Below are 25,412 nucleotides of genomic sequence, written 5' to 3' on the forward strand. Positions count from 1 at the left end.
TGTAAGTGACACACGCTGAGTGTAAGTGACACACGCTGAGTGTAAGTGACACACGCTGAGTGTAAGTGACACACGCTGAGTGTGACACACACACTGAGTGTAAGTGACACACGCTGAGTGTAAGTGACACACGCTGAGTGTAAGTGACACGCACACTGAGTGTAAGTGACACACGCTGAGTGTAAGTGACACGCACACTGAGTGTAAGTGACACACGCTGAGTGTAAGTGACACACACGCCAAGTGTAAGTGACACACGCTGAGTGTAAGTGACACACACTGAGTGTAAGTGACACACACTGAGTGTAAGTGACACACTGAGTGTAAGTGACACACTCGCTGAGTGTAAGTGACACACTCGCTGAGTGTAAGTGACACACACTGAGTGTAAGTGACACACACTGAGTGTAAGTGACACACACTGAGTGTAAGTGACACACACACCGAGTGTAAGTGACACACCAAGTGTAAGTGACACACTGAGTGTAAGTGACACACTCGCTGAGTGTAAGTGACACACTCGCTGAGTGTAAGTGACACACACTGAGTGTAAGTGACACACCGAGTGTAAGTGACACACTGAGTGTAAGTGACACACGCTGAGTGTAAGTGACACACGCGGAGTGTTAGTGACACACACGCTGAGTGTAATTGACACACACGCTGAGTGTAAGTGACACACACGCTGAGTGTAAGTGACACACACGCTGAGTGTAAGTGACACACACGCTGAGTGTAAGTGACACACACGCTGAGTGTAAGTGACACACGCTGAGTGTAAGTGACACACACGCTGAGTGTAAGTGACACACACGCTGAGTAAGTGACACACGCTGAGTGTAAGTGACACACTGAGTGTAAGTGACACACACACTGAGTGTAAGTGACACACACACTGAGTGTAAGTGACACACGCTGAGTGTAAGTGACACACACACTGAGTGTAAGTGACACACACACTAAGTGTAAGTGACACACACACTGAGTGTAAGTGACACACTGAGTGTAAGTGACACACTCGCTGAGTGTAAGTGACACACGCTGAGTGTAAGTGGCACACACACACTGAGTGTAAGTGACACACACACACTGAGTGTAAGTGACACACTCGCTGAGTGTAAGTGACACACGCTGAGTTTAAGTGACACACACACACTGAGTGTAAGTGACACACACACACTGAATGTAAGTGACACACACACTGAGTGCAAGTGACACACACTCAGTGTAAGTGACACACTGAGTGTAAGTGACACACTGAGTGTAAGTGACACATGCGCTGAGTGTGACACACACGCTGAGTGTAAGTGACACACACACTGAGTAAGTGACACACGCTGAGTGTAAGTGACACACGCTGAGTGTAAGTGACACACACTGATTGTAAGTGACACACGTGCTGAGTGTAAGTGACACACACGCTGAGTGTAAGTGACACACACACTGAGTAAGTGACACACGCTGAGTGCAAGTGACACACGCTGAGTGTAAGTGACACACACACTGAGTGTAAGTGACACACACACCGAGTGTAAGTGACACACGCTGAGTGTAAGTGACACACACACTGAGTGTAAGTGACACACACACTGAGTGTAAGTGACACACTCACTGAGTGTAAGTGACACACACACTGAGTGTAAGTGACACACACACTGAGTGTAAGTGACACACACACTGAGTGTAAGTGACACACACACTGAGTGTAAGTGACACACACACTGAGTGTAAGTGACACACGCCGAGTGTGACACACACTGAGTGCAAGTGACACACACTGAGTGTAAGTGACACACACACTGAGTGTAAGTGACACACACACTGAGTGTAAGTGACACACACACTGAGTGTAAGTGACACACGCTGAGTGTAAGTGACACACACTGAGTGTAAGTGACACACACCGAGTGTAAGTGACACACACACTGATTGTAAGTGACACACACTGAGTGTAAGTGACACACACTGAGTGTAAGTGACACACACACTGAGTGTAAGTGACACACACCGAGTGTAAGTGACACACGCTGAGTGTAAGTGACACACACTGAGTGTAAGTGACACACACACTGAGTGTAAGTGACACACACACTGAGTGTAAGTGACACACACGCTGAGTGTAAGTGACACACACTGAGTGTAAGTGACACACACCGAGTGTGAGTGACACACACACTGATTGTAAGTGACACACACGCCGAGTGTAAGTGACACACGCCGAGTGTAAGTGACACACAGTGAGTGTAAGTGACACACGCTGAGTGTAAGTGACACACACTGAGTGTAAGTGACACACACGCTGAGTGTAAGTGACACACACTGAGTGTAAGTGACACACACGCTGAGTGTAAGTGACACACACGCTGAGTGTAAGTGACACACACTGAGTGTAAGTGACACACGCTGAGTGTAAGTGACACACACGCTGAGTGTAAGTGACACACACGCTGAGTGTAAGTGACACACACTGAGTGTAAGTGACACACGCTTAGTGTAAGTGACACACACGCTGAGTGTAAGTGACACACACTGAGTGTAAGTGACACACGCTGAGTGTAAGTGACACGCGCTGAGTGTAAGTGACACACGCTGAGTGTAAGTGACACGCACACTGAGTGTAAGTGACACCACACGGAGTGCTCCTCACCTCGTCTCTCAGTCTCCACCTTCAGCTTCTCTCTCAGCTGCGCTCACAGCGAGAGACAGGGAGACAGAGTGGAGAGGTAGAGATGCACACACGCCGCTTGCTGCACTCGTCTTCACGTCACTCTCGTGATGACCATCGTCAATGTCACTGCCCGTGTCCCACTGCGTGTGCCGAGCCGTGGTCATTGCCAGGGCTCCCGCATTATTCATCCTCAAGAGCTCCGTTAAAGTCACCATCTGACTACCTCCATGATTTGTGGCTATGTCCGGACGTTGTAAATCTCCATCACGATATTCTGGTGCTGTTCAATGGCACGTGGCACTAACCTCTCCCCGTCGGTCTAAGAGACTCTGTGGGGCCTGAAACTCGCTACCGTGACGAGACAGCAGCACGACCTACTCCAGCCCTTTAGCATCACAGCCAGGAAGACGACTGGGCAAGTGGAAGCAGCACGAACCCCCTTCATGGAAACGGTGACACAACACCCGCCTGACACAACACCCCCTGGTACAACACCCCCCTGGTACAACACCTCCCTGACACGATACCCCCCTGACACAGGCGGGCTTGAAGCACTTGAGCCACAAGATTAAAGGGAGGGGGAGTGGGAGCTCGAAGTCACGTGGTCTCCCTTCCTACAGAGTCCACGATGAGCGGGGCGGACGAGGAGGTGGGGACGGGAAAGCGAGGTGCAGAGACCCTTGTTGGTCAAGCGGCAGCGGAATGAGGAGTGGTGGAAGGCCGCCTGCTAAGCCCACCAGACGCGTGTGGGTCAACTCGTTTATTAGGGGGTCAGCTGTCCCCCCTCCCCCCTCTCCCTGGCTTCTCCTCAGCCTGCTGCTGATTCCTCCCTCTCCGTGTCCCCTCCCCATGTGAATCTTCCTCTCCCCCCTAACGCGAGCTCCCCACTTGGCTGGGGCAGGGGCCCTCTTCCCCTCCCCCTGCCGTGTGGTGCCGTGACGTCACAATGGATTACCGCCGACGTTCTGTAGCCCGTTACTGGGACGTCTCGGCGTGTTGCATCGCGGTCGCGTTTTGTTGTCGTAAGAAAATTCGTCGTCTGAGAATTGTAGCCGGCAGTGTGCACATGGACGTGTGTAGGCCGTGTCGTCAATCCACTGCTGTTGGGGGGGTAATTTGACCATACTTCACCACACTGGTCATTGTGGGTTCATGAAAGTAAGGAGAATAGACACGGGAGTATTTATAGCGTGATAATATTTCTGCATTGCCCTCTCCTCCCACAATGCATCTCCAAGAATGTTTTATTATATTTGTCGATGTTTAGCTCCACGGCTGTTTATCAATACAAGGAGTGTCCGGGTGCTACGACGCACGACTGCCGTGTAGGGAGCGCAGCGTGATGCGTGGAGCAGCGTGGACGTGTGGAGTAGCGTGTGGAGAAGCGTGGACGCGTGCGGCGCAGCGCTGCAGGCCGGCGTCACGCTCGTCGCGTCGCCCCCCCGTGCGCCGCGCGCCACGCGGCACCCCCAAATGCCATGCGCGGTGCCCTGGGAGCCGCCTTACCTCGGGGAGGATTTCCTGCAGCACCTCTTCATCCAGCTCGGCTCCTGGCTGCAGCGTCTAGGGGCAAAGCAGGGACGAGTCATCTTCTCACTCTCACTCAGAGAAATCTGTGTGTGATGTGAGCAGGGACTCTCAAACACACCAGTGGGCTCAAGTAGTAACTAATTGGCGCGTTGTTTACGTGACAAACCTTACTGGCTGTGTCAGGCGGTGGAGAGTTACGACACAGTCTAGATTTGAAGCTTTCGTGACTGCAAGGATTCATACTCTTTGGTTTTTTCGGTAAAGTCATGTAGGTAAAACAATTAATAAAATAAAATAAATGAAAACAACTAAATTAAATCACGACGTTTCGGAGGCAACACAAGCCTCCCTCATCAGGTGTAAAAGGCACAGCAAAATAACTCTAGCGAGAGTTACTTGTGATGAGACATTGTTATATAGGGTAAGAGGAGGGGGAGGAGCCAAGGAGTAGTTACGACACATTTCTACTTACGCGATCTAACTCAAAAGCTTTCATTATGAATAATATTGGTCACGAAATCCTAAGTTTAACACGTAGGCTTTCGCGACCAATATCATCCTTAAGAGGTTTTTTCGGTTAGATCGTGTAAATATATAAATGTGTCGTTAAAACCCGCCACCACACGACACAGCCAACTAGTAAGGGTTGTCACATAAACAGAACGTGCCAATTCGTCACTAGTACAGCACAGCGGTGTGTTGGAGAGCCAAGCCACAACATTTACAATCTGAGTACGACGTTTCGCCAGTAATTACAACCAGCTTCATCAGGTGACAGCCAGATTTGTGGAGAAGTTCACCTGTTTTGTTCCTTATATAGAGGCATAGATGTGGTGACCACGCTTCTGCGCTCTTGCGCAAAGTGGGGGGGGGGGATTGGCTCTCCAACACACCGGTGTGGTGCTGTACTAGTGACGAATTGGCCACGTTCTGTTTACGTGACAACCCTTACTAGTTGGCTGTGTCGGGTGGTGGCGGGTTTAAACGACACATTTATATATTTATGCGATCTAACCCAAAAACCTCTATTATGAAAGCCTACGTGTTAAACGTCTCTGTGTTGCAAATCACAGCCTCTACACACATGAGGTATGTGTGGGAATGTTAGGTATAAACATGAGAACTGTAATGGAGAGCTGTAACGCACTTGCTAAGTATCATAACGCACCCTTCCCCAAGATGCTTAGAACAAGGTACACCAACGTATTTTACAAAATATAAATTATTGCAGATGTAGAAAATATAAACTGGGAAAAAGTATTGGAGGCTACTGGTGGGGAATCTTCATGGTTGTACTTAAAATACATTTTCTTGAGTACGGCTTACGCAGAGACCCGACCAAACGGCACCGACCAATCAACATTCCACCTGGACGTTTAACAATAAACAGGATTGTATATGCCGAAGGCTTCTGTAGAGAAAACAAGCAGAGATAAAAGCAGGCCAGAGATGACATGTGCAATATCATGAACCACATTGTGTGTTTAAGAAGGAAAATTCTACAACTCTCCAGGTATTTGGCTTCACTCATCTGCACGTTGGCACACGAGTACACCCCGTGTACACAACACTCACCTACACGAGGGTCTTGTACACAAGTACTAAGTAGAGGTGCAGCCCTGCAAGTGCCTGCTCACGCCACTGCTGGCAGTAGGGCATCTTGTAGAGAAGCTATAGAGAGCCCCTCTAAAGGGTATTTGGTCTACTCTTCCACACTGCCCAAACATCTTGAAAGATGTGGGAGTACCCACACTTTACCCCACCACACGCGGCCTCCTCATCAACTCACTGCAGTGAGCAATCTACTGCCGGGCGGACAGAGGCGGGGGTTTACGAAGCTTGCCCCGCTGTTTCAGCTGCCGCGCCGGGAGATCGAATCGAACTGGCGACCGGTGGATAGCGAGTCCAGCGCCCTCCTCACCACGACCCCACGGCAGCTTCCCTCCCAGAGAGTGAACGACGCTCGTCGCAAACCGCTCCCTAGCGGCGCGTCACTGGCGCCGCGGCCTCGCCGAGTCCGGGCCGGGTTTCCCTCCCGCGCTTCCCTCTGCGCGAGGACCGCTCCGCCCACTGGCGTGACCGCTACCGCGCGCCCCGCTGCCTCCTGCCGGCGCTACGGGGAGACGGCACCGCCGGGGAGAGTTTGTTTCCTGGGCGGTCGCCCACGAGTCTCTCCGCCGCACGAACTCCGCGCGCGAGTCCCCGCGGTGCGAGCCTCGGCACCCCCTGTCGTGTCCCAGAGGGGGCACCCCGCGCCTCGACTCCGCTAGCGGTGGCCTCGTGCGTGGGCAGCGTCGCCTCTCTCCTGCGCTTCCACGCAGCCCCTGCAGCACGCGGATCCCTTGCAGCGTCTGATGAGTTGAGTTGTGATTCTGAATTTCATTAAACTAATTACTGTTGATCTGCCATTGTCAATGTATGGTTGTTATTTAATGTCTATTGTTTAACGTGCACAGCTGATAAACTCGCTGTGCTGCTAGAAGCTGTGAAGCTGCGTAGACTCATCCCCTGTGTCGCCGTGCCCAGCTCTGCTCCGCTAGAGGAGACGTTTGGTACCATTGGGTTCCCCCGGTGTTACTTGAGGGGCGCCCAGACCAACTGACCCCCCCCACCCCACCGAGTCCCCACAGAGACTCTCCCAGCCGTGCGCTGTGCTGAGTGACGGCCGCTCGCAGCGAGGGGGCTGATGGGGCCCAGTGGCGGCGCGGTCGCCGCTTCGTGCGGAGGTTCAGGGTTTGATCCCCAGAGGCCGCCCTGGTTAATACCGTGGGGGGAGTCACCAAACGTTCACGCGGCCTGCTTCACGGCGGACGTTAAAGATCTGCGATTGAAAACCAGCGGTGATGCGAGCCAGCGTCACGGTCCGACGCTGAACATTGCTCGCAAGTGACCCCACGTAGCGCTGGGGGCTCTGTGCACCGTGACCCAGCGCTGTGGAGGCGAGGGTTGGCGGATCGCACAAATTTGTGAAATTCCCACGGGAGCCAGGCCACCACCTCCTGGCTTGCCACGGGATGGCAGTACAAGTGGATCCATTTACATCTGTTCCATCTGTATGGGGAATGAGTGTTACCATCCTCTAAACAAAGTAATCCCCTAACTAAACAAAGCAATCTCATCTAAACAAAGTAATCTCTCATCTAAACAAAGTAATCTCTCATATTAACAAAGTCATTTCTCATCTAAACAAAGTAATTTCCCATGTTAACAAAGTCATCCTCCATATAAACAAAGAACTCTCCCATCTAAGCAAATTAATCCCCCATCGAATAAAAATAATATCTCATATAAACCAAGTAATATCCTATCTAAAGAAAGTAATCTCCCATCTAATCAAAATAATCTCCCTTCTAAACAAAGTAATCCCCCATCTAAGCAAAGTAATCCCCCGAATAATCCAAATAATCTCCTTTATAAACAAAGTAATTTCTCATCTAATCAAAGTATTCTCCCATCTAAACAAATATCATCGAAACAAATTAATCCCCCTTCTAAAGAAAGTAATCAAACATCTAACCAAATTAATCTCCCATCTACAAAAAGTAATTCCCCATCTAAACACAGTAAACACACAGATCTGCTGTCTGTGAGAATCTGGACAGAGTCACTCTACCCAGTCACATGGAGTGACTCACAGAGTGGAGCATCTGGGATGTTCACAGCTTCCACATGAACCACGTGGGGATCAGGTACAGCCCAGTAACCAGATTTGTATGAACGCTGTGATGCTGTGTAGACGTGAGTGTAGCTATAGACTTGTCTAACTGCCCATTCATGGACAAACGCGCGTCTTGTAAATATCCAAGCATCAAAAGCAGCACAGTACATTATCCTGCAGCGATTGTACGCTTTATGTGCACTCGCAAGTTATGATGAACAATTATAACAATATTTATTTTAATTCCTTAAACATGATATCTCAAGTTGTAGTCAATGAGTGTATATAATTATTGACATCCACGAGTCCATCACCTGCACAGGTCGTAGCGCTGCTCCCGTGAGCGTTGTGCGCATGGAGAGACCCTCGCACCGCCTGCTCTGGTGTCGTCATCGCTGGTGTCTGGGCACAGCTCCCCCCCCCCCATCCCCCCCACCCCCCGTCCCCACCGCCCCCACCCCCCGTCCCCACCGCCCCCCCCCCCTCTCTCTACAAGCGCCACGCTGCTGCCCCAAGGGGCTCTCCCCTGGAGCCATCGGCACAGCGGCCGCTGTCGCCTGGCCAGGAGGCAGCGGCACGGAGCGCGAGGCCTCCTCACCTTCCTGCGGATGCCGGCCGTGATGGAGACCATGGTGAGAGTCTGCACCAGCCCCGTGGCAGGGTACAGGATGTTCTCCAGCAGCGTGTACGTCTTGTATGAGGGCCGGTTCACCATGTCCGTCAGCAGGGAGATGGCTCCTGCAGCAGCAGCACGCACACACAGCGTAAACAACACACAGCAGCACACAACACACATCAGCAGTAGCACACCGACAACATGCAGTAGGGGGCCGTCCATAAATGACGTCACGCACCTGGGGGGGGGGGGGTCAGACATTTGTGACGATGTGTGACGGGGGGGGGGTTTGAGAAATGTGACGTCACATCAAAATGTGCACATTAACTACGCAGTACAATGACAGTAGTTTAAACCGATTTGAAGCATGTTTTATTTTTTTGGGGGGGGTGGGGCAGAGCTTTGTGACGTCATATTTGAGGGGGCGTCTGACTTTTTGTGCCGCCGTGTGACGATGGGGGGGGGTCAAAAATCGTCCAAAATCTCGTGACGTCATTTATGGACGGCCCCTAGCAGCACACAGCACACACAGCTCATGGACAATATGCAGCACACAGCATAAGTGCACACAGCGCACACAGCAATCAGCACACACACACAGCAGCAAACACAGTACACAGGGCAGCACAGACAGCAGCACACACCAGGGCACACAGCACACACACAGCACACACAACACACACACACACAGCAGAGCACGCTGTCTCTGCCCTGGCTGGGGCCTCCCGGCACCGGCGCGGCGAGGCGAGGGAGCGGCAGCGCCTCGAGCTGAGCACGCGGCCTGGCAGGGCCCTCAGCAGCACGGGGGCAGTGGGGGGGAGGGTCACGTGACTGGGTCAGGGGCGTGGTCGGTGACGCGGCCTCCTCTCCACTCCCCCCCTGTCGCGGTCGATCGCCACGCACAGAGAGACGCCGGCACTGAGTGGCCACTCGGGGGCTGAGTGGCCACGTGACTCTACACACCTCGACCCCAGTGGCCCTCACACCAAGGGTGGTCACACAGCCCGTGGTGAGACTCCTCCTCACCCTGTGCGTTACAGATTATGTCCAGGTCCTGCTCAGTGGAGATCCTGGCCAGGGCTCGTAGAGCGGAGAGCTTGCAGGGAGCGTCGGGCACGTCCAGGTAGCAGGCCAGCACGTCCGCCGCCAGCTCCTGGTGGAAGCACGACTTCAGCTCCGGCTCCGTGCTCAGGTTTGAGAGAGTTGATACCGCAAACCTCAGCGTGTTGCGGGATTCCTGCAACGAGTCACCACAGCGAGCGTCAGGCTCATTCTACAGCTACATTGAACTTGTCGATGCATAGGATTAAATCAGAAAATCAACTCCAAATTAATGTATTTAAATGACAATCCTGATGAAGCATAAGGACGAATAAGATACACAGACGTTGAAACAACTCACGTGTTGATGCAACATAAACGAGTTGCAGGCAAAACTCGAAGGAGGTGAGTTTGAGTTTCCAATGCGACGTAACACAAGCGACGAACCGCAACACAAACCACGTCCTGATGCGACGCAGCAGCGTGGATCGACGGCGACAAACGGCGCAAGCGACGCTGAGAACCGCGCTGAGGAAGCGGGTTTCCTGTTCACGGCAAAAGTAACAACAACCGCCTGCTGCTGCTGCTGTGACGATGATGAGCGTCGTGCGGTGTGCAGCACAAGGCTGGGGCCTGCCTCTGTCTCTGTCAGGGATCCCTCGGAGCTCCGTGCAGCTTCCCACTCAGATTCCCACTCAGCTTCCCACTCAGCTTCCCACTCAACTGCCCACTCAACTGCCCACTCACCATCCCACTCAGCTTCCCACTCAGCTTCCCACTCACCATCCCACTCAGCTTCCCACTCAGCTTCCCACTCAGCTTCCCACTCAACTGCCCACTCAACTTCCCACTCAACTGCCCACTCAGCTTCCCACTCACCATCCCACTCAGCTTCCCACTCAGCTTCCCACTCAGCTTCCCACTCAACTGCCCACTCAACTTCCCACTCAACTGCCCACTCAGCTTCCCACTCACCATCCCACTCAGCTTCCCACTCAGCTTCCCACTCACCATCCCACTCATCTGCCCACTCAGCTGCCCACTCAACTGCCCACTCAGCTTCCCACTCACCATCCCACTCAGCTGCCCACTCACCATCCCACTCAGCTGCCCACTCAGCTTCCCACTCACCATCCCACTCACCATCCCACTCAGCTTCCCACTCAGCATCCCACTCAGCTGCCCACTCAGCTGCCCACTCAACTGCCCACTCAGCTTCCCACTCAGCATCCCACTCAGCATCCCACTCAGCTTCCCACTCAGCATCCCACTCAGCTGCCCACTTAGCTTCCCACTCAGCTTCCCACTCAGCTGCCCACTCAGCTTCCCACTCAGCTGCCCACTCAGCTTCCCACTCAACTGCCCACTCAACTGCCCACTCAGCTGCCCACTCAGCTTCCCACTCAGCTGCCCAATCAACTGCCCACTCACCATCCCACTCAGCTTCCCACTCACCATCCCACTCAACTTCCCACTCAGCTTCCCACTCAGCTTCCCACTCAACTGCCCACTCAGCTTCCCACTCAACTGCCCACTCAGCTTCCCACTCACCATCCCACTCAGCTTCCCACTCAGCTTCCCACTCAGCATCCCACTCAGCTGCCCACTCAGCTGCCCACTCAACTGCCCACTCAGCTTCCCACTCACCATCCCACTCAGCTGCCCACTCACCATCCCACTCAGCTGCCCACTCAGCTTCCCACTCACCATCCCACTCACCATCCCACTCAGCTTCCTACTCAGCATCCCACTCAGCTGCCCACTCAGCTGCCCACTCAACTGCCCACTCAGCTTCCCACTCAGCATCCCACTCAGCATCCCACTCAGCTTCCCACTCAGCATCCCACTCAGCTGCCCACTCAGCTTCCCACTCAGCTTCCCACTCAGCTGCCCACTCAGCTTCCCACTCAGCTGCCCACTCAGCTTCCCACTCAACTGCCCACTCAACTGCCCACTCAGCTGCCCACTCAGCTTCCCACTCAGCTGCCCACTCAGCTGCCCACTCAGCTTCCCACTCAGCTGCCCACTCAGCTTCCAACTCAGCTTCCCACTCAGCTGCCCACTCAGCTGCCCACTCAGCTGCCCACTCAGCTGCCCACTCAGCTTCCCACTCACCATCCCACTCAGCTGCCCACTCAGCTGCCCACTCACCATCCCACTCAGCTTCCCACTCAGCTTCCCACTCAGCTTCCCACTCAACTGCCCACTCACCATCCCACTCAGCTGCCCACTCAGCTGCCCACTCAGCATCCCACTCAGCATCCCACTCAGCTTCCCACTCAGCATCCCACTCAGCTGCCCACTCAGCTTCCCACTCAGCTTCCCACTCAGCTGCCCACTCAGCTTCCCACTCAGCTGCCCACTCAGCTTCCCACTCAACTGCCCACTCAGCTTCCCACTCAGCTGCCCACTCAGCATCCCACTCAACTGCCCACTCAACTGCCCACTCAGCTTCCCACTCAGCTGCCCACTCAGCTTCCCACTCAGCTGCCCACTCAGCTGCCCACTCAGCTGCCCACTCAGCTTCCCACTCAGCTGCCCACTCAGCTTCCCACTCAGCTGCCCACTCAGCTGCCCACTCAGCTTCCCACTCAGCTGCCCACTCAGCTGCCCACTCAGCTTCCCACTCAGCTGCCCACTCAGCTACCCACTCAGCTTCCCACTCAGCTTACCACTCAGCTGCCCACTCAGCTTCACACTCAGCTTCCCACTCAGCTGCCCACTCAGCTGCCCACTCAGCTTCACACTCAGCTTCCCACTCAGCTGCCCACTCAGCTGCCCACTCAGCTTCCCACTCAGCTGCCCACTCAGCTGCCCACTCAGCTGCCCAGTCGGCTGGGCCATGGGATAGGGCTGAGCAAGCGAGTAGCTTCATTGTAACTTGTTTGAGATTGTCTTGAACAATGCATGGGACGCTTTGGGGAGGCCTTCTTCATCCAGCAGTGGATGGACAGTGGCTGATGGCGGTGATGGTGGTGGTGATGATAGTGATGAGTGATGGTGGTGATGATGGTGATGATGGTGGTGATGGTGGTGATGGTGGTGGTGATGGTGGTGATGGTGGTGATGATGATGATGATGTTGGTGATAATGGTAACGATGATGATGTTGGTGATAATGGTGGTGATGAAGAGCGATGATGATGGTGGTGATGATGGTGATGATGATGGTGATGATGGTAACGGTGGTGATGATGGTAACGATGATGATGTTGGTGATAATGATGGTGATGATGGTGGTGATGATGGTGGTGATGATGGTGGTGATGATGAGTGATGGTGATGATGATGGAGATGATGATGATGGAGATGATGGTGATGATGATGGTGGTGGTGATGATTGTGATGATGAGTGATGATGAGTGATGATGATGGTGGTGGTGGTGATGATGATTGTGATGATGAGTGATGATGATGGTGATGATGACTTCAACATCGGAGTGCACGGTGCGGGGCCCCCAAAGGAGCTGATTATAGGAGCGCTCGGCCTGACCCTGAATCCCAGCCGCTGAGATCCACTCCGCGTGTTGGAATCTGGATCTGATCGGCCGCCAGCAGAATGGGATCCCAATCAGCTGCTGCAGGAGACCGGATTCTGTTGCGCAACCACAGCAGCTGTTGCTGCTACTACTGTGGTTACATTGCTCAACATGACAGCCACTCTCTGTTGCTGTATAGGCAATAGAAATCCACGTTCATTGAAACACAAAACTATTGTTGTTAACTAGCAAAGACGTCAGGAGAGTGAGGCCGAGTTGCTCTGGCACAATGTGACAACCAACACCTGTGGAACTGCACATATCTGGGTCCGAATCCCAGCTGGGATTGTTTAAAATGCACCATTATTACAAACAATGAGTTGATGTTTGTAGTAAAGAGAAACCCTCTTGTCCCTGTGACCCTAAACCCCACGAGCGAGGGCCACGAGTGGAGCGATGTCACTCACTCACTGTCACTCACTGTCACTCACTCACTGTCACTCACTGTCACTCACTGTCACTCATTCACTGTCACTCACTCACTGTCACTCACTCATTCACTGTCACTCACTCACTGTCACTCACTGTCACTCACTCTCTGTCACTCACTCACTGTCACTCACTCACTAACTGCCACTCACTCAGTCACTCACTCACTGTCACTCACTGTCACTTACTGTCACTCACTCACTGTCACTCACCGACTGTCACTCACTCACTGTCACTCACTGTCACTCACTCTCTGTCACTCACTCACTGTCACTCACTCACTCACTCAGTCACTCACTCACTGTCACTCACTGTCACTCACTCTCTGTCACTCACTGTCACTCACTCACTGTCACTCACTGTCACTCACTGTCACTCACTCACTGTCACTCACTCACTCACTCAGTCACTCACTCACTGTCACTCACTGTCACGTACTGTCACTCACTCACTGTCACTCACCGACTGTCACTCACTGTCACTCACTCACGGTCACTCACTCACTGTCACTAACTGTCACTCACTCACTGTCACTCACTCACTCATTCACTCACTGTCACTCACTGCCACTCACTCACTGTCACTCACTCACTGTCACTCACTCTGTCACCCACTGTCACTCACTAACTGCTACTCACTCACTCTCACTGCCACTCACTGTCACTCAATCACTGTCACTCACAGTCACTCACTGTCACTCACTCTGTCACTCACTCTGTCACTCACTATGTCACTCACTGTCACTCACTCACTGTCACTCAGTCACTCACAGTCACTCACTCACTGTCACTCACTGTCACTCACTGTCACTCACTCACTGTCACTCACTGTCACTCACTCACTCGTTGTCACTCACTGTCACTCACTCACTCACTGTCACTCGCTGTCACTCACTCACTCGTTGTCACTCACTCACTGTCACTCACTCACTCACTGTCACTCACTCACTCGTTGTCACTCACTCACTGTCACTCGCTGTCAATCACTCTGTCACTCACTGTCACTCACTATGTCACTCACTGTCACTCACTGTCACTCACTCACTGTCACTCACTGTCACTCACTGTCACTCAGTCACTCACTCGTTGTCACTCACTGTCACTCACTGTCACTCACTCACTCGTTGTCACTCACTCACTGTCACTCGCTGTCACTCACTCACTGTCACTCACTGTCACTCACTCTCTGTCACTCACTGTCACTCACTCACTGTCACTCACTGTCACTCACTGTCACTCACTCACTCACTCAGTCACTCACTCACTGTCACTCACTGTCACGTACTGTCACTCACTCACTGTCACTCACCGACTGTCACTCACTGTCACTCACTCACGGTCACTCACTCACTGTCACTAACTGTCACTCACTCACTGTCACTCACTCACTCATTCACTCACTGTCACTCACTGCCACTCACTCACTGTCACTCACTCACTGTCACTCACTCTGTCACCCACTGTCACTCACTAACTGCTACTCACTCACTCTCACTGCCACTCACTGTCACTCAATCACTGTCACTCACAGTCACTCACTGTCACTCACTCTGTCACTCACTCTGTCACTCACTATGTCACTCACTGTCACTCACTCACTGTCACTCAGTCACTCACAGTCACTCACTCACTGTCACTCACTGTCACTCACTGTCACTCACTCACTGTCACTCACTGTCACTCACTCACTCGTTGTCACTCACTGTCACTCACTCACTCACTGTCACTCGCTGTCACTCACTCACTCGTTGTCACTCACTCACTGTCACTCACTCACTCACTGTCACTCACTCACTCGTTGTCACTCACTCACTGTCACTCGCTGTCAATCACTCTGTCACTCACTGTCACTCACTATGTCACTCACTGTCACTCACTGTCACTCACTCACTGTCACTCACTGTCACTCACTGTCACTCAGTCACTCACTCGTTGTCACTCACTGTCACTCACTGTCACTCACTCACTCGTTGTCACTCACTCACTGTCACTCGCTGTCACTCACTCACTGTCACTCACTCTGTCACTCACTGTCACTCACTTACTGTCACTCACTCTGTCACTCACTCTGTCACTCACTGTCACTCACTGTCACTCACTGTCACTCACTCACTGTCACTCAGTCACTCACTCACAGTCACTCACTCACTGTCACTCACAGTCACTCACTCACAGTCACTCACAGTCACTCACTGTCACTCACTCACTGTCACTCACTGTCACTCACTCACGGTCACTCACTGTCACTCACTCACTCACTGTCACTCACTGTCACTCACTCACTCGTTGCACTCACTCACTGTCACTCGCTGTCACTCACTCACTGTCACTCACTATCATTCACTGTCACTCACTCACTGTCACTCACTGTCACTCACTCACTGTCACTCACTGTCACTCATTCACTGTCACTCACTCACTCACTGTCACTCACTCATTCACTGTCACTCACTCTCTATCACTCACTCACTGTCACTCACTCACTATCACTCACTGTCACTCACTAACTGTAACTCACTGTCACTCACTCACTCACATCACTCACTCTCTGTCACTCACTCATTCACTGTCACTCACTCACTGTCACTCACTCACTGTAACTCACCGTCACTCACTCACCATCACTCACTCTCTGTCACTCACTCATTCACTGTCACTCACTCATTCACTGTCACTCACTCACTGTCACTCACCGTCACTCACTCACCATGACTCACTCTCTGTCACTCACTCACTGTCACTCACTGTCACTCACTCACTGTAACTCACTCAGTCATTCACTCACGGTCCCTCACTGTCAATCACTCACTCACTGTCACTAACTCACTGTCACTCACTGACTGTCACTCACTCACTGTCACTCACTCACTGTCACTCACTCACAGTCACTCACTCACTGTCACTCACTCACGGTCACTCACTGTCACTCATTCACTGTCACTCACTGTCACTCACTGCCACTCACTCACTGTCACTCACTGCCACTCACTCACTGTCACTCACTGTCACTCACTCACAGTTACACAGTCACTCACTCACTGTCATTCACTGTCACTCACTCACTGTCATTCAATGTCACTCACTCACTGTCACTCACTCACAGTTACACAGTCACACACTCACTGTCACTCACTCACTGTCACTCACTCACTGTCATTAACGGTCACTCACTCACTGCCACTCACTGTCACTCACTCACTGTCACTCACAGTCACTCACTCACTGTCACTCACAGTCACTCACTCACTGTCACTCACTCACTGTCACTCACTCTGTAAATCACTGTCACTCACTATGTCACTCACTGTCACTCACTCACTGTCACTCACTGTCACTCACAGTCACTCACTCACAGTCACTCACTGTCACTCACACTCACTCACTCACAGTCACTCACACTCACTCACTCACAGTCACTCACAGTCACTCACTGTCACTCACTGTCACTCACTCACTGTCACTCACTGTCACTCACTCACTGTCACTCACTCACTGTCACTCACAGTCACTCACTCACTGTCACTCACTGTCACTCACTCACGGTCACTCACTGTCACTCACTGTCACTCACTCACTCACTCACTGTCACTCACTGTCACTCACTCACTCGTTGTCACTCACTCACTGTCACTCGCTGTCACTCACTCTGTCACTCACTGTCACTCACTCACTGTCACTCACTGTCACTCACTCACTCGTTGTCACTCACTCACAGTCACTCACTCACTGTCACTCACTGTCACTCACTCACGGTCACTCACTGTCACTCACTGTCACTCACTCACTCACTGTCACTCACTGTCACTCACTCACTCGTCACTCACTCACTGTCACTCACTGTCACTCACTCACGGTCACTCACTCACGGTCACTCACTGTCACTCATTCACTGTCACTCACTGTCACTCACTGCCACTCACTCACTGTCACTCACTGCCACTCACTCACTGTCACTCACTGTCACTCACTCACAGTTACACAGTCACTCACTCACTGTCATTCACTGTCACTCACTCACTGTCATTCACTGTCACTCACTCACTGTCACTCACTCACTGTCATTCACGGTCACTCACTCACTGCCACTCACTGTCACTCACTCACTGTCACTCACAGTCACTCACTCACTGTCACTCACTCACTGTCACTCACTCTGTAAATCACTCTGTCACTCACTATGTCACTTACTGTCACTCACTCACTGTCACTCACTCACTGTCACTCACTGTCACTCACAGTCACTCACTCACTGTCACTCACTGTCACTCACTCACGGTCACTCACTGTCACTCACTGTCACTCACTCACTCACTGTCACTCACTGTCACTCACTCACTCGTTGTCACTCACTCACGGTCACTCACTGTCACTCACTGTCACTCACTCACTCACTCACTGTCACTCACTGTCACTCACTCACTCGTTGTCACTCACTCACTGTCACTCACCGTCACTCACTCTGTCACTCACTGTCACTCACTCACTGTCACTCACTGCCACTCACTCACTGTCACTCACTGTCACTCACTCACTGTCACTCACTGTCACTCACTCACTGTCACTCACTCTGTCACTCACTGTCACTCACTCACTGTCACTCACTGTCACTCACTCACTGTCACTCACTGTCACTCACTCACTGTCACTCACTGTCACTCACTCACTGTCACTCACTGTCACTCATAGTCACTCACTCACAGTCACTCACAGTCACTCACAGTCACTCACTCACTGTAACTCACTCAGTCATTCACTCACGGTCACTCACTCAGTCACTCACGGTCCCTCACTGTCAATCACTCACTCACTGTCACTCACAGTCACTCACTCACTGTCACTCACTCACTGTCACTCACTCTGTAAATCACTCTGTCACTCACTATGTCACTTACTGTCACTCACTCACTGTCACTCACTCACTGTCACTCACTGTCACTCACAGTCACTCACTCACTGTCACTCACTGTCACTCACTCACGGTCACTCACTGTCACTCACTGTCACTCACTCACTCACTGTCACTCACTGTCACTCACTCACTCGTTGTCACTCACTCACGGTCACTCACTGTCACTCACTGTCACTCACTCACTCACTCACTGTCACTCACTGTCACTCACTCACTCGTTGTCACTCACTCACTGTCACTCACCGTCACTCACTCTGTCACTCACTGTCACTCACTCACTGTCACTCACTGCCACTCACTCACTGTCACTCACTGTCACTCACTCACTGTCACTCACTGTCACTCACTCACTGTCACTCACTCTGTCACTCACTGTCACTCACTCACTGTCACTCACTGTCACTCACTCACTGTCACTCACTGTCACTCACTCACTGTCACTCACTGTCACTCACTCACTGTCACTCACTGTCACTCATAGTCACTCACTCACAGTCACTCACAGTCACTCACAGTCACTCACTCACTGTAACTCACTCAGTCATTCACTCACGGTCACTCACTCAGTCACTCACGGTCCCTCACTGTCAATCACTCACTCACTGTCACTCACTCACTGTCACTCACTGTCACTCACTATCACTCACTTACGGTCACTCACTGTCACTCATTCACGGTCACTCACTCACTGTCACTCACTGAAACTCACTGCCACTCACTGCCACTCACTCACTGTCACTCACTGTCACTCACTCACTGCCACTCACTCACTGTCACTATTCATATTCTTAGGTTTTTTCGGTAAAGTCACGGAGGTAAAACATTAAAATTAATAAAAGTAAAATAAAATAAAAATCACGACGTTTCGGAGGCAACACAAGCTTCCGTCTTCAGGTGGAACCGTCACAGCCACGACAGCTGTATCAAGTAAATGAGAGATTGCAGGAGCAACCACTCCGTTTATATAATGGTTGGAGAAGGGGGGGGTAAGGGCCAAGTACAGCACACTTTTTATTAATATGGTAAGGTGAGGCTTAAGAGGGTGAGCCTTTGTTATGGAGAGGTACGGTTTGTGACTCAACCTGTGACAAGAAGAAAACCACTAAACATGGTAAACCTGTATGTAATAGTTGTCTGTCAAATAAGATTGGCAAATAAGTGTAGTTAAATCTTTTTTGCATGGTTAATCACATCTTTCCAATGATTACTCAGTTTGTAACCATCATCAAGGTTGAAATTATGTCTGTGTTTGTATATTGTCACTCACTGTCACTCACTCACTGTCACTCACTCACTGTCACTCACTCAGTCACTCACTCACTGTCACTCACTCACTGTCACTCACTGTCACTCACTCAGTCACTCACTAACTGTCACTCACTCACTGTCACTCACTGTCACTCACTCACTGTCACTCACTGTCACTCACAGTCACTCACTCACTGTCACTCACTGTCACTCACTCACTGTCACTCAAAGTCACTCACTCACTGTCACTCACTCACTGTCACTCAGTCACTCACTCACAGTCAGTCACTCACAGTCACTCACTGTCATTCACTCACTGTCACTCACAGTCACTCACAGTCACTCACTCACTGTCACTCACTGTCACTCACTCACTGTCACTCACTGTCACTCACTCACTGTCACTCACAGTCACTCACAGTCACTCACTCACTGTCACTCGCTCTCTGTCACTCACTCACTGTCACTCACTGTCACTCACTCACTGTCACTCGCTCTCTGTCACTCACTCACTGTCACTCACTGTCACTCACTCACTGTCACTCACTGTCACTCACAGTCACTCACTCACTGTCACTCACTGTCACTCACTCACTGTCACTCACTCACTCAATCATTCACTCACTGTCACTCACTGCCACTCACTCACTGTCACTCACTCACTGTCACTCACTGTCACTCACTCACTGCCACTCACTCACTGTCACTCACTGTCACTCACTCACTGTCACTCACTGTCACTCACTCACTGTCACTCACTCACTGTCATTCACTGTCACTCACTCACTGCCACTCACTCACTGTCACTCACTGTCACTCACTCACTGTCACTCACTGTCGCTCACTCACTGTCACTCACTCACTGTCACTCACTGTCACTCACTCACTGTCACTCACAGTCACTCACTCACAGTCACTCACTGTCACTCACTCACTGTCACTCACTGTCACTCACTCTGTCACTCACTGTCACTCACTCACTGTCACTCACTGTCACTCACAGTCACTCACAGTCACTCACTCACTGTCACTCACTGTCACTCACTCACTCACTGTCACTCAATCACTGTTACTCACTGTCACTCACTCACTCACTGTCACTCACTCACTGTCACTCACTGTCACTCACTCACTGTCACTCACTGTCATTCACTCACTGTCACTCACTGTTAATCACTCACTGTCACTCACTCACTCACTCACTCACAGTCACTCAGTCACTCACTCGCAGTCACTCACTTGCTGTCACTCACTCTGTCACTCACTATGTCACTCACTCACTGTCACTCACAGTCACTCACTCACAGTCACTCACTGTCACTCACTGTCACTCACTCACAGTCACTCACTGTCACTCACAGTCACTCACTCACTGTCACTCACGGTCACTCACTGTCACTCACTCACTGTCACTCACTGTCACTCACTATCACTCACTGTCACTCACTATCACTCACTGTCACTGACTCACTGTCACTCACTCACTCACTCACTGTCACTCACTCACTGTCACTCACTCACTGTCACTCACTGTCACGCACTCACTCACAGTTACTCACTCACAGTCACTCACAGTCACTCACTCACAGTCACTCACTGTCACTCACTCACTATCACTCACTGTCACTCACTATCACTCACTGTCACTCACTCACTGTCACTCACTCACTCACTGTCACTCACTCACTGTCACTCACTGTCACTCACTCACTCACAGTTACTCACTCACAGTCACTCACAGTCACTCACTCACAGTCACTCACTGTCACTCACTCACTGTCACTCACTGTCTGTCACTCACTCAACGTCACTCACTGTCTGTCACTCACTCACTGTCACTCACTGTCACTCACTCACTGTTACTCACTCATTCCCTGTCACTCCCTCACTGTCACTCACTCACTCACTGTCACTCACTCACTGTCACTAACCGTCACTCACTCTCTGTCACTCACTCACTGTCACTCACTGTCACTCACTCACTATCACTCAGTCATTCACTCTGTCCCTCACTGTCACTCACTCACTGTCACTCACTCACTGTCACTCACTGTCACTCACTCACTGTCACTCACTCACTTTCACTCACTCAGTCATTCACTCTGTCCCTCACTGTCACTCACTCACCATCACTCACTCTCTGTCACTCACTCACTGTCACTCACTGTCACTCACAGTCACTCACAGTCACTCACTCACTGTCACTCACTCACTGTCACTCACGGTCACTCACTGTCACTCACTCACTGTCACTCACTATCACTCACTGTCACTCACTATCACTCACTGTCACTCACTCACTGTCACTCACAGTCACTCACTCACTGTCACTCACTCACTGTCACTCACTCTCTGTCACTCACTGTCACTCACTGTCACTCACTCACTCACAGTTACTCACTCACAGTCACTCACAGTCACTCACTCACAGTCACTCACTGTCACTCACTCACTGTCTGTCACTCACTCAATGTCACTCACTGTCTGTCACTCACTCACTGTCACTCACTGTCTGTCACTCACTGTCTGTCACTCCCTCACTGTCACTCACTCATTCACTGTCACTCACTCACTGTCACTTACTCACTGTCACTCACTCACTGTCACTAACCGTCACTCATTCACCATCACTCACTCTCTGTCACTCACTCACTGTCACTCACTGTCACTCACTCACTGTCACTCACTCACTGTCACTCACTGTCACTCACTCTGTCCCTCACTGTCACTCACTCACTGTCACTCACTGACTGTCACTCACTCACTGTCACTCACTGTCACTCACTGTCACTCACTCTGTCCCTCACTGTCATTCACTCTGTCCCTCACTGTCACTCACTCACCATCATTCACTCTCTGTCACTCACTCACTGTCACTCACTGTCACTCACTCACTGTCACTCACTCACTGTCACTCACTGTCACTCACTCTGTCCCTCACTGTCACTCACTCACTGTAACTCACTGACTGTCACTCACTCACTGTCACTCACTGTCACTCACTCTGTCCCTCACTGTCACTCACTCACTGTCACTCACTGTCACTCACTCACGGTCACTCACTCACTGTCACTCACTGTCACTCACAGTCATTCACTCACTGCCACTCACTCACTGTCACTCACTGTCACTCACTCACTGTCACTCACTCACTGTCACTCACTGTCACTTACTCACTGTCACTCACTCACTGTCACTCACTCACTGTCACTCACTGTCACGCACTCACTCACAGTTACTCACTCACAGTCACTCACAGTCACTCACTCACTCACAGTCACTCACTGTCACTCACAGTCACTCACTCACTCACAGTCACTCACTGTCACTCACTCGCTATCACTCACTGTCACTCACTATCACTCACTGTCACTCACTCACTCACTCACTGTCACTCACTCACTGTCACTCACTGTCACTCACTCACTCACAGTTACTCACTCACAGTCACTCACAGTCACTCACTCACAGTCACTCACTGTCACTCACTCACTGTCACTCACTGTCTGTCACTCACTCAACGTCACTCACTGTCTGTCACTCACTCACTGTCACTCACTGTCACTCACTCACTGTTACTCACTCATTCCCTGTCACTCACTCACTGTCACTCACTCACTCACTGTCACTCACTCACTGTCACTAACCGTCACTCACTCTCTGTCACTCACTCACTGTCACTCACTGTCACTCACTCACTATCACTCAGTCATTCACTCTGTCCCTCACTGTCACTCACTCACTGTCACTCACTCACTGTCACTCACTGTCACTCACTCACTGTCACTCACTCACTGTCACTCACTCAGTCATTCACTCTGTCCCTCACTGTCACTCACTCACCATCACTCACTCTCTGTCACTCACTCACTGTCACTCACTGTCACTAACTCACTGTCACTCACTCACTGTCACTCACTGTCACTCACTCACTGTCACTCACAGTCACTCACAGTCACTCACTCACTGTCACTCACTCACTGTCACTCACGGTCACTCACTGTCACTCACTCACTGTCACTCACTATCACTCACTGTCACTCACTATCACTCACTGTCACTCACTCACTGTCACTCACAGTCACTCACTCACTGTCACTCACTCACTGTCACTCACTCACTGTCACTCACTCTCTGTCACTCACTGTCACTCACTGTCACTCACTCACTCACAGTTACTCACTCACAGTCACTCACAGTCACTCACTCACAGTCACTCACTGTCACTCACTCACTGTCTGTCACTCACTCAATGTCACTCACTGTCTGTCACTCACTCACTGTCACTCACTGTCTGTCACTCACTGTCTGTCACTCCCTCACTGTCACTCACTCATTCACTGTCACTCACTCACTGTCACTTACTCACTGTCACTCACTCACTGTCACTAACCGTCACTCATTCACCATCACTCACTCTCTGTCACTCACTCACTGTCACTCACTGTCACTCACTCACTGTCACTCACTCACTGTCACTCACTGTCACTCACTCTGTCCCTCACTGTCACTCACTCACTGTCACTCACTGACTGTCACTCACTCACTGTCACTCACTGTCACTCACTGTCACTCACTCTGTCCCTCACTGTCATTCACTCTGTCCCTCACTGTCACTCACTCACCATCATTCACTCTCTGTCACTCACTCACTGTCACTCACTGTCACTCACTCACTGTCACTCACTCACTGTCACTCACTGTCACTCACTCTGTCCCTCACTGTCACTCACTCACTGTCACTCACTGACTGTCACTCACTCACTGTCACTCACTGTCACTCACTCTGTCCCTCACTGTCACTCACTCACTGTCACTCACTGTCACTCACTCACGGTCACTCACTCACTGTCACTCACTGTCACTCACAGTCATTCACTCACTGCCACTCACTCACTGTCACTCACTGTCACTCACTCACTGTCACTCACTGTCACTCACTCACTGTCACTCACTCACTGTCACTCACTGTCACTTACTCACTGTCACTCACTCACTGTCACTCACTCACTGTCACTCACAGTCACTCACTCACTGTCACTCACTCACTGTCACTCACTGTCACTCAAAGTCACTCACTCACTGTCACTCACTCACTGTCACTCACTCACTCACTCACAGTCACTCACAGTCACTCACTCACTGTCACTCACTCACTGTCATTCACTGTCACTCACTCACTCACTGTCACTCACTCACTGTCACTCACTGTCATTCACTCACTGTCACTCACTGTCATTCACTCACTGTCACTCAGTCACTCACTCACAGTCACTCAGTCACTCACTCGCAGTCACTCACTTGCTGTCACTCACTCTGTCACTCACTCTGTCACTCACTCACTGTCACTCACAGTCACTCACTCACAGTCACTCACAGTCACTCACTCACTGTCACTCACTCACTGTCACTCACTGTCAATCACTGTCACTCACTCACTGTCACTCAATCACTGTCACTCAGTCACTCACTCACAGTCACTCACTCACTGTCACTCACTCACTGTCACTCACAGTCACTCACTCACTGTCACTCACTCACTGTCACTCACAGTCACTCACTCACTGTCACTCACTCACTGTCACTCACAGTCACTCACTCACTGTCACTCACTCACTGTCACTCACTCACTGTCAATCACTGTCACTCACTGTCACTCACTCACTGTCACTCACTGTCACTGTCGTTCACTCACTGTCACTCACTCACTGTCACTGTCGCTCACTCACTCACTCACTGTCACTCACTCACTGTCATTCACTGTCACTCACTCACT

General features: G+C 51.3%; 1 protein-coding gene across 2 annotated transcripts in view; it reads right to left on the reverse strand.

Annotated features, from left to right (window-relative positions):
- Positions 1-25,412, reverse strand: part of LOC144736793 (uncharacterized) — an 870,278-nt gene that overhangs the window by 437,590 nt on the left and 407,276 nt on the right. Inside the window, exons 3-6 of one of the 2 annotated variants that reach the window (XM_078619441.1) lie at positions 9,499-9,709; positions 8,455-8,594; positions 4,175-4,231; positions 2,648-2,684 (exon numbers count right to left, since the gene is read on the reverse strand). In XM_078619441.1, the coding sequence (XP_078475567.1) occupies positions 2,648-2,684; positions 4,175-4,231; positions 8,455-8,594; positions 9,499-9,709 (445 nt within the window). The remainder of the gene's footprint in view (positions 1-2,647; positions 2,685-4,174; positions 4,232-8,454; positions 8,595-9,498; positions 9,710-25,412) is intronic. The other variant, XM_078619432.1, reaches the window with a different exon arrangement.

This window comes from Lampetra planeri, chromosome 3 (genome assembly GCF_965212315.1).
Source record: "Lampetra planeri chromosome 3, kcLamPlan1.2.h2, whole genome shotgun sequence".
NCBI classification, from domain to species: domain Eukaryota; kingdom Metazoa; phylum Chordata; class Hyperoartia; order Petromyzontiformes; family Petromyzontidae; genus Lampetra; species Lampetra planeri.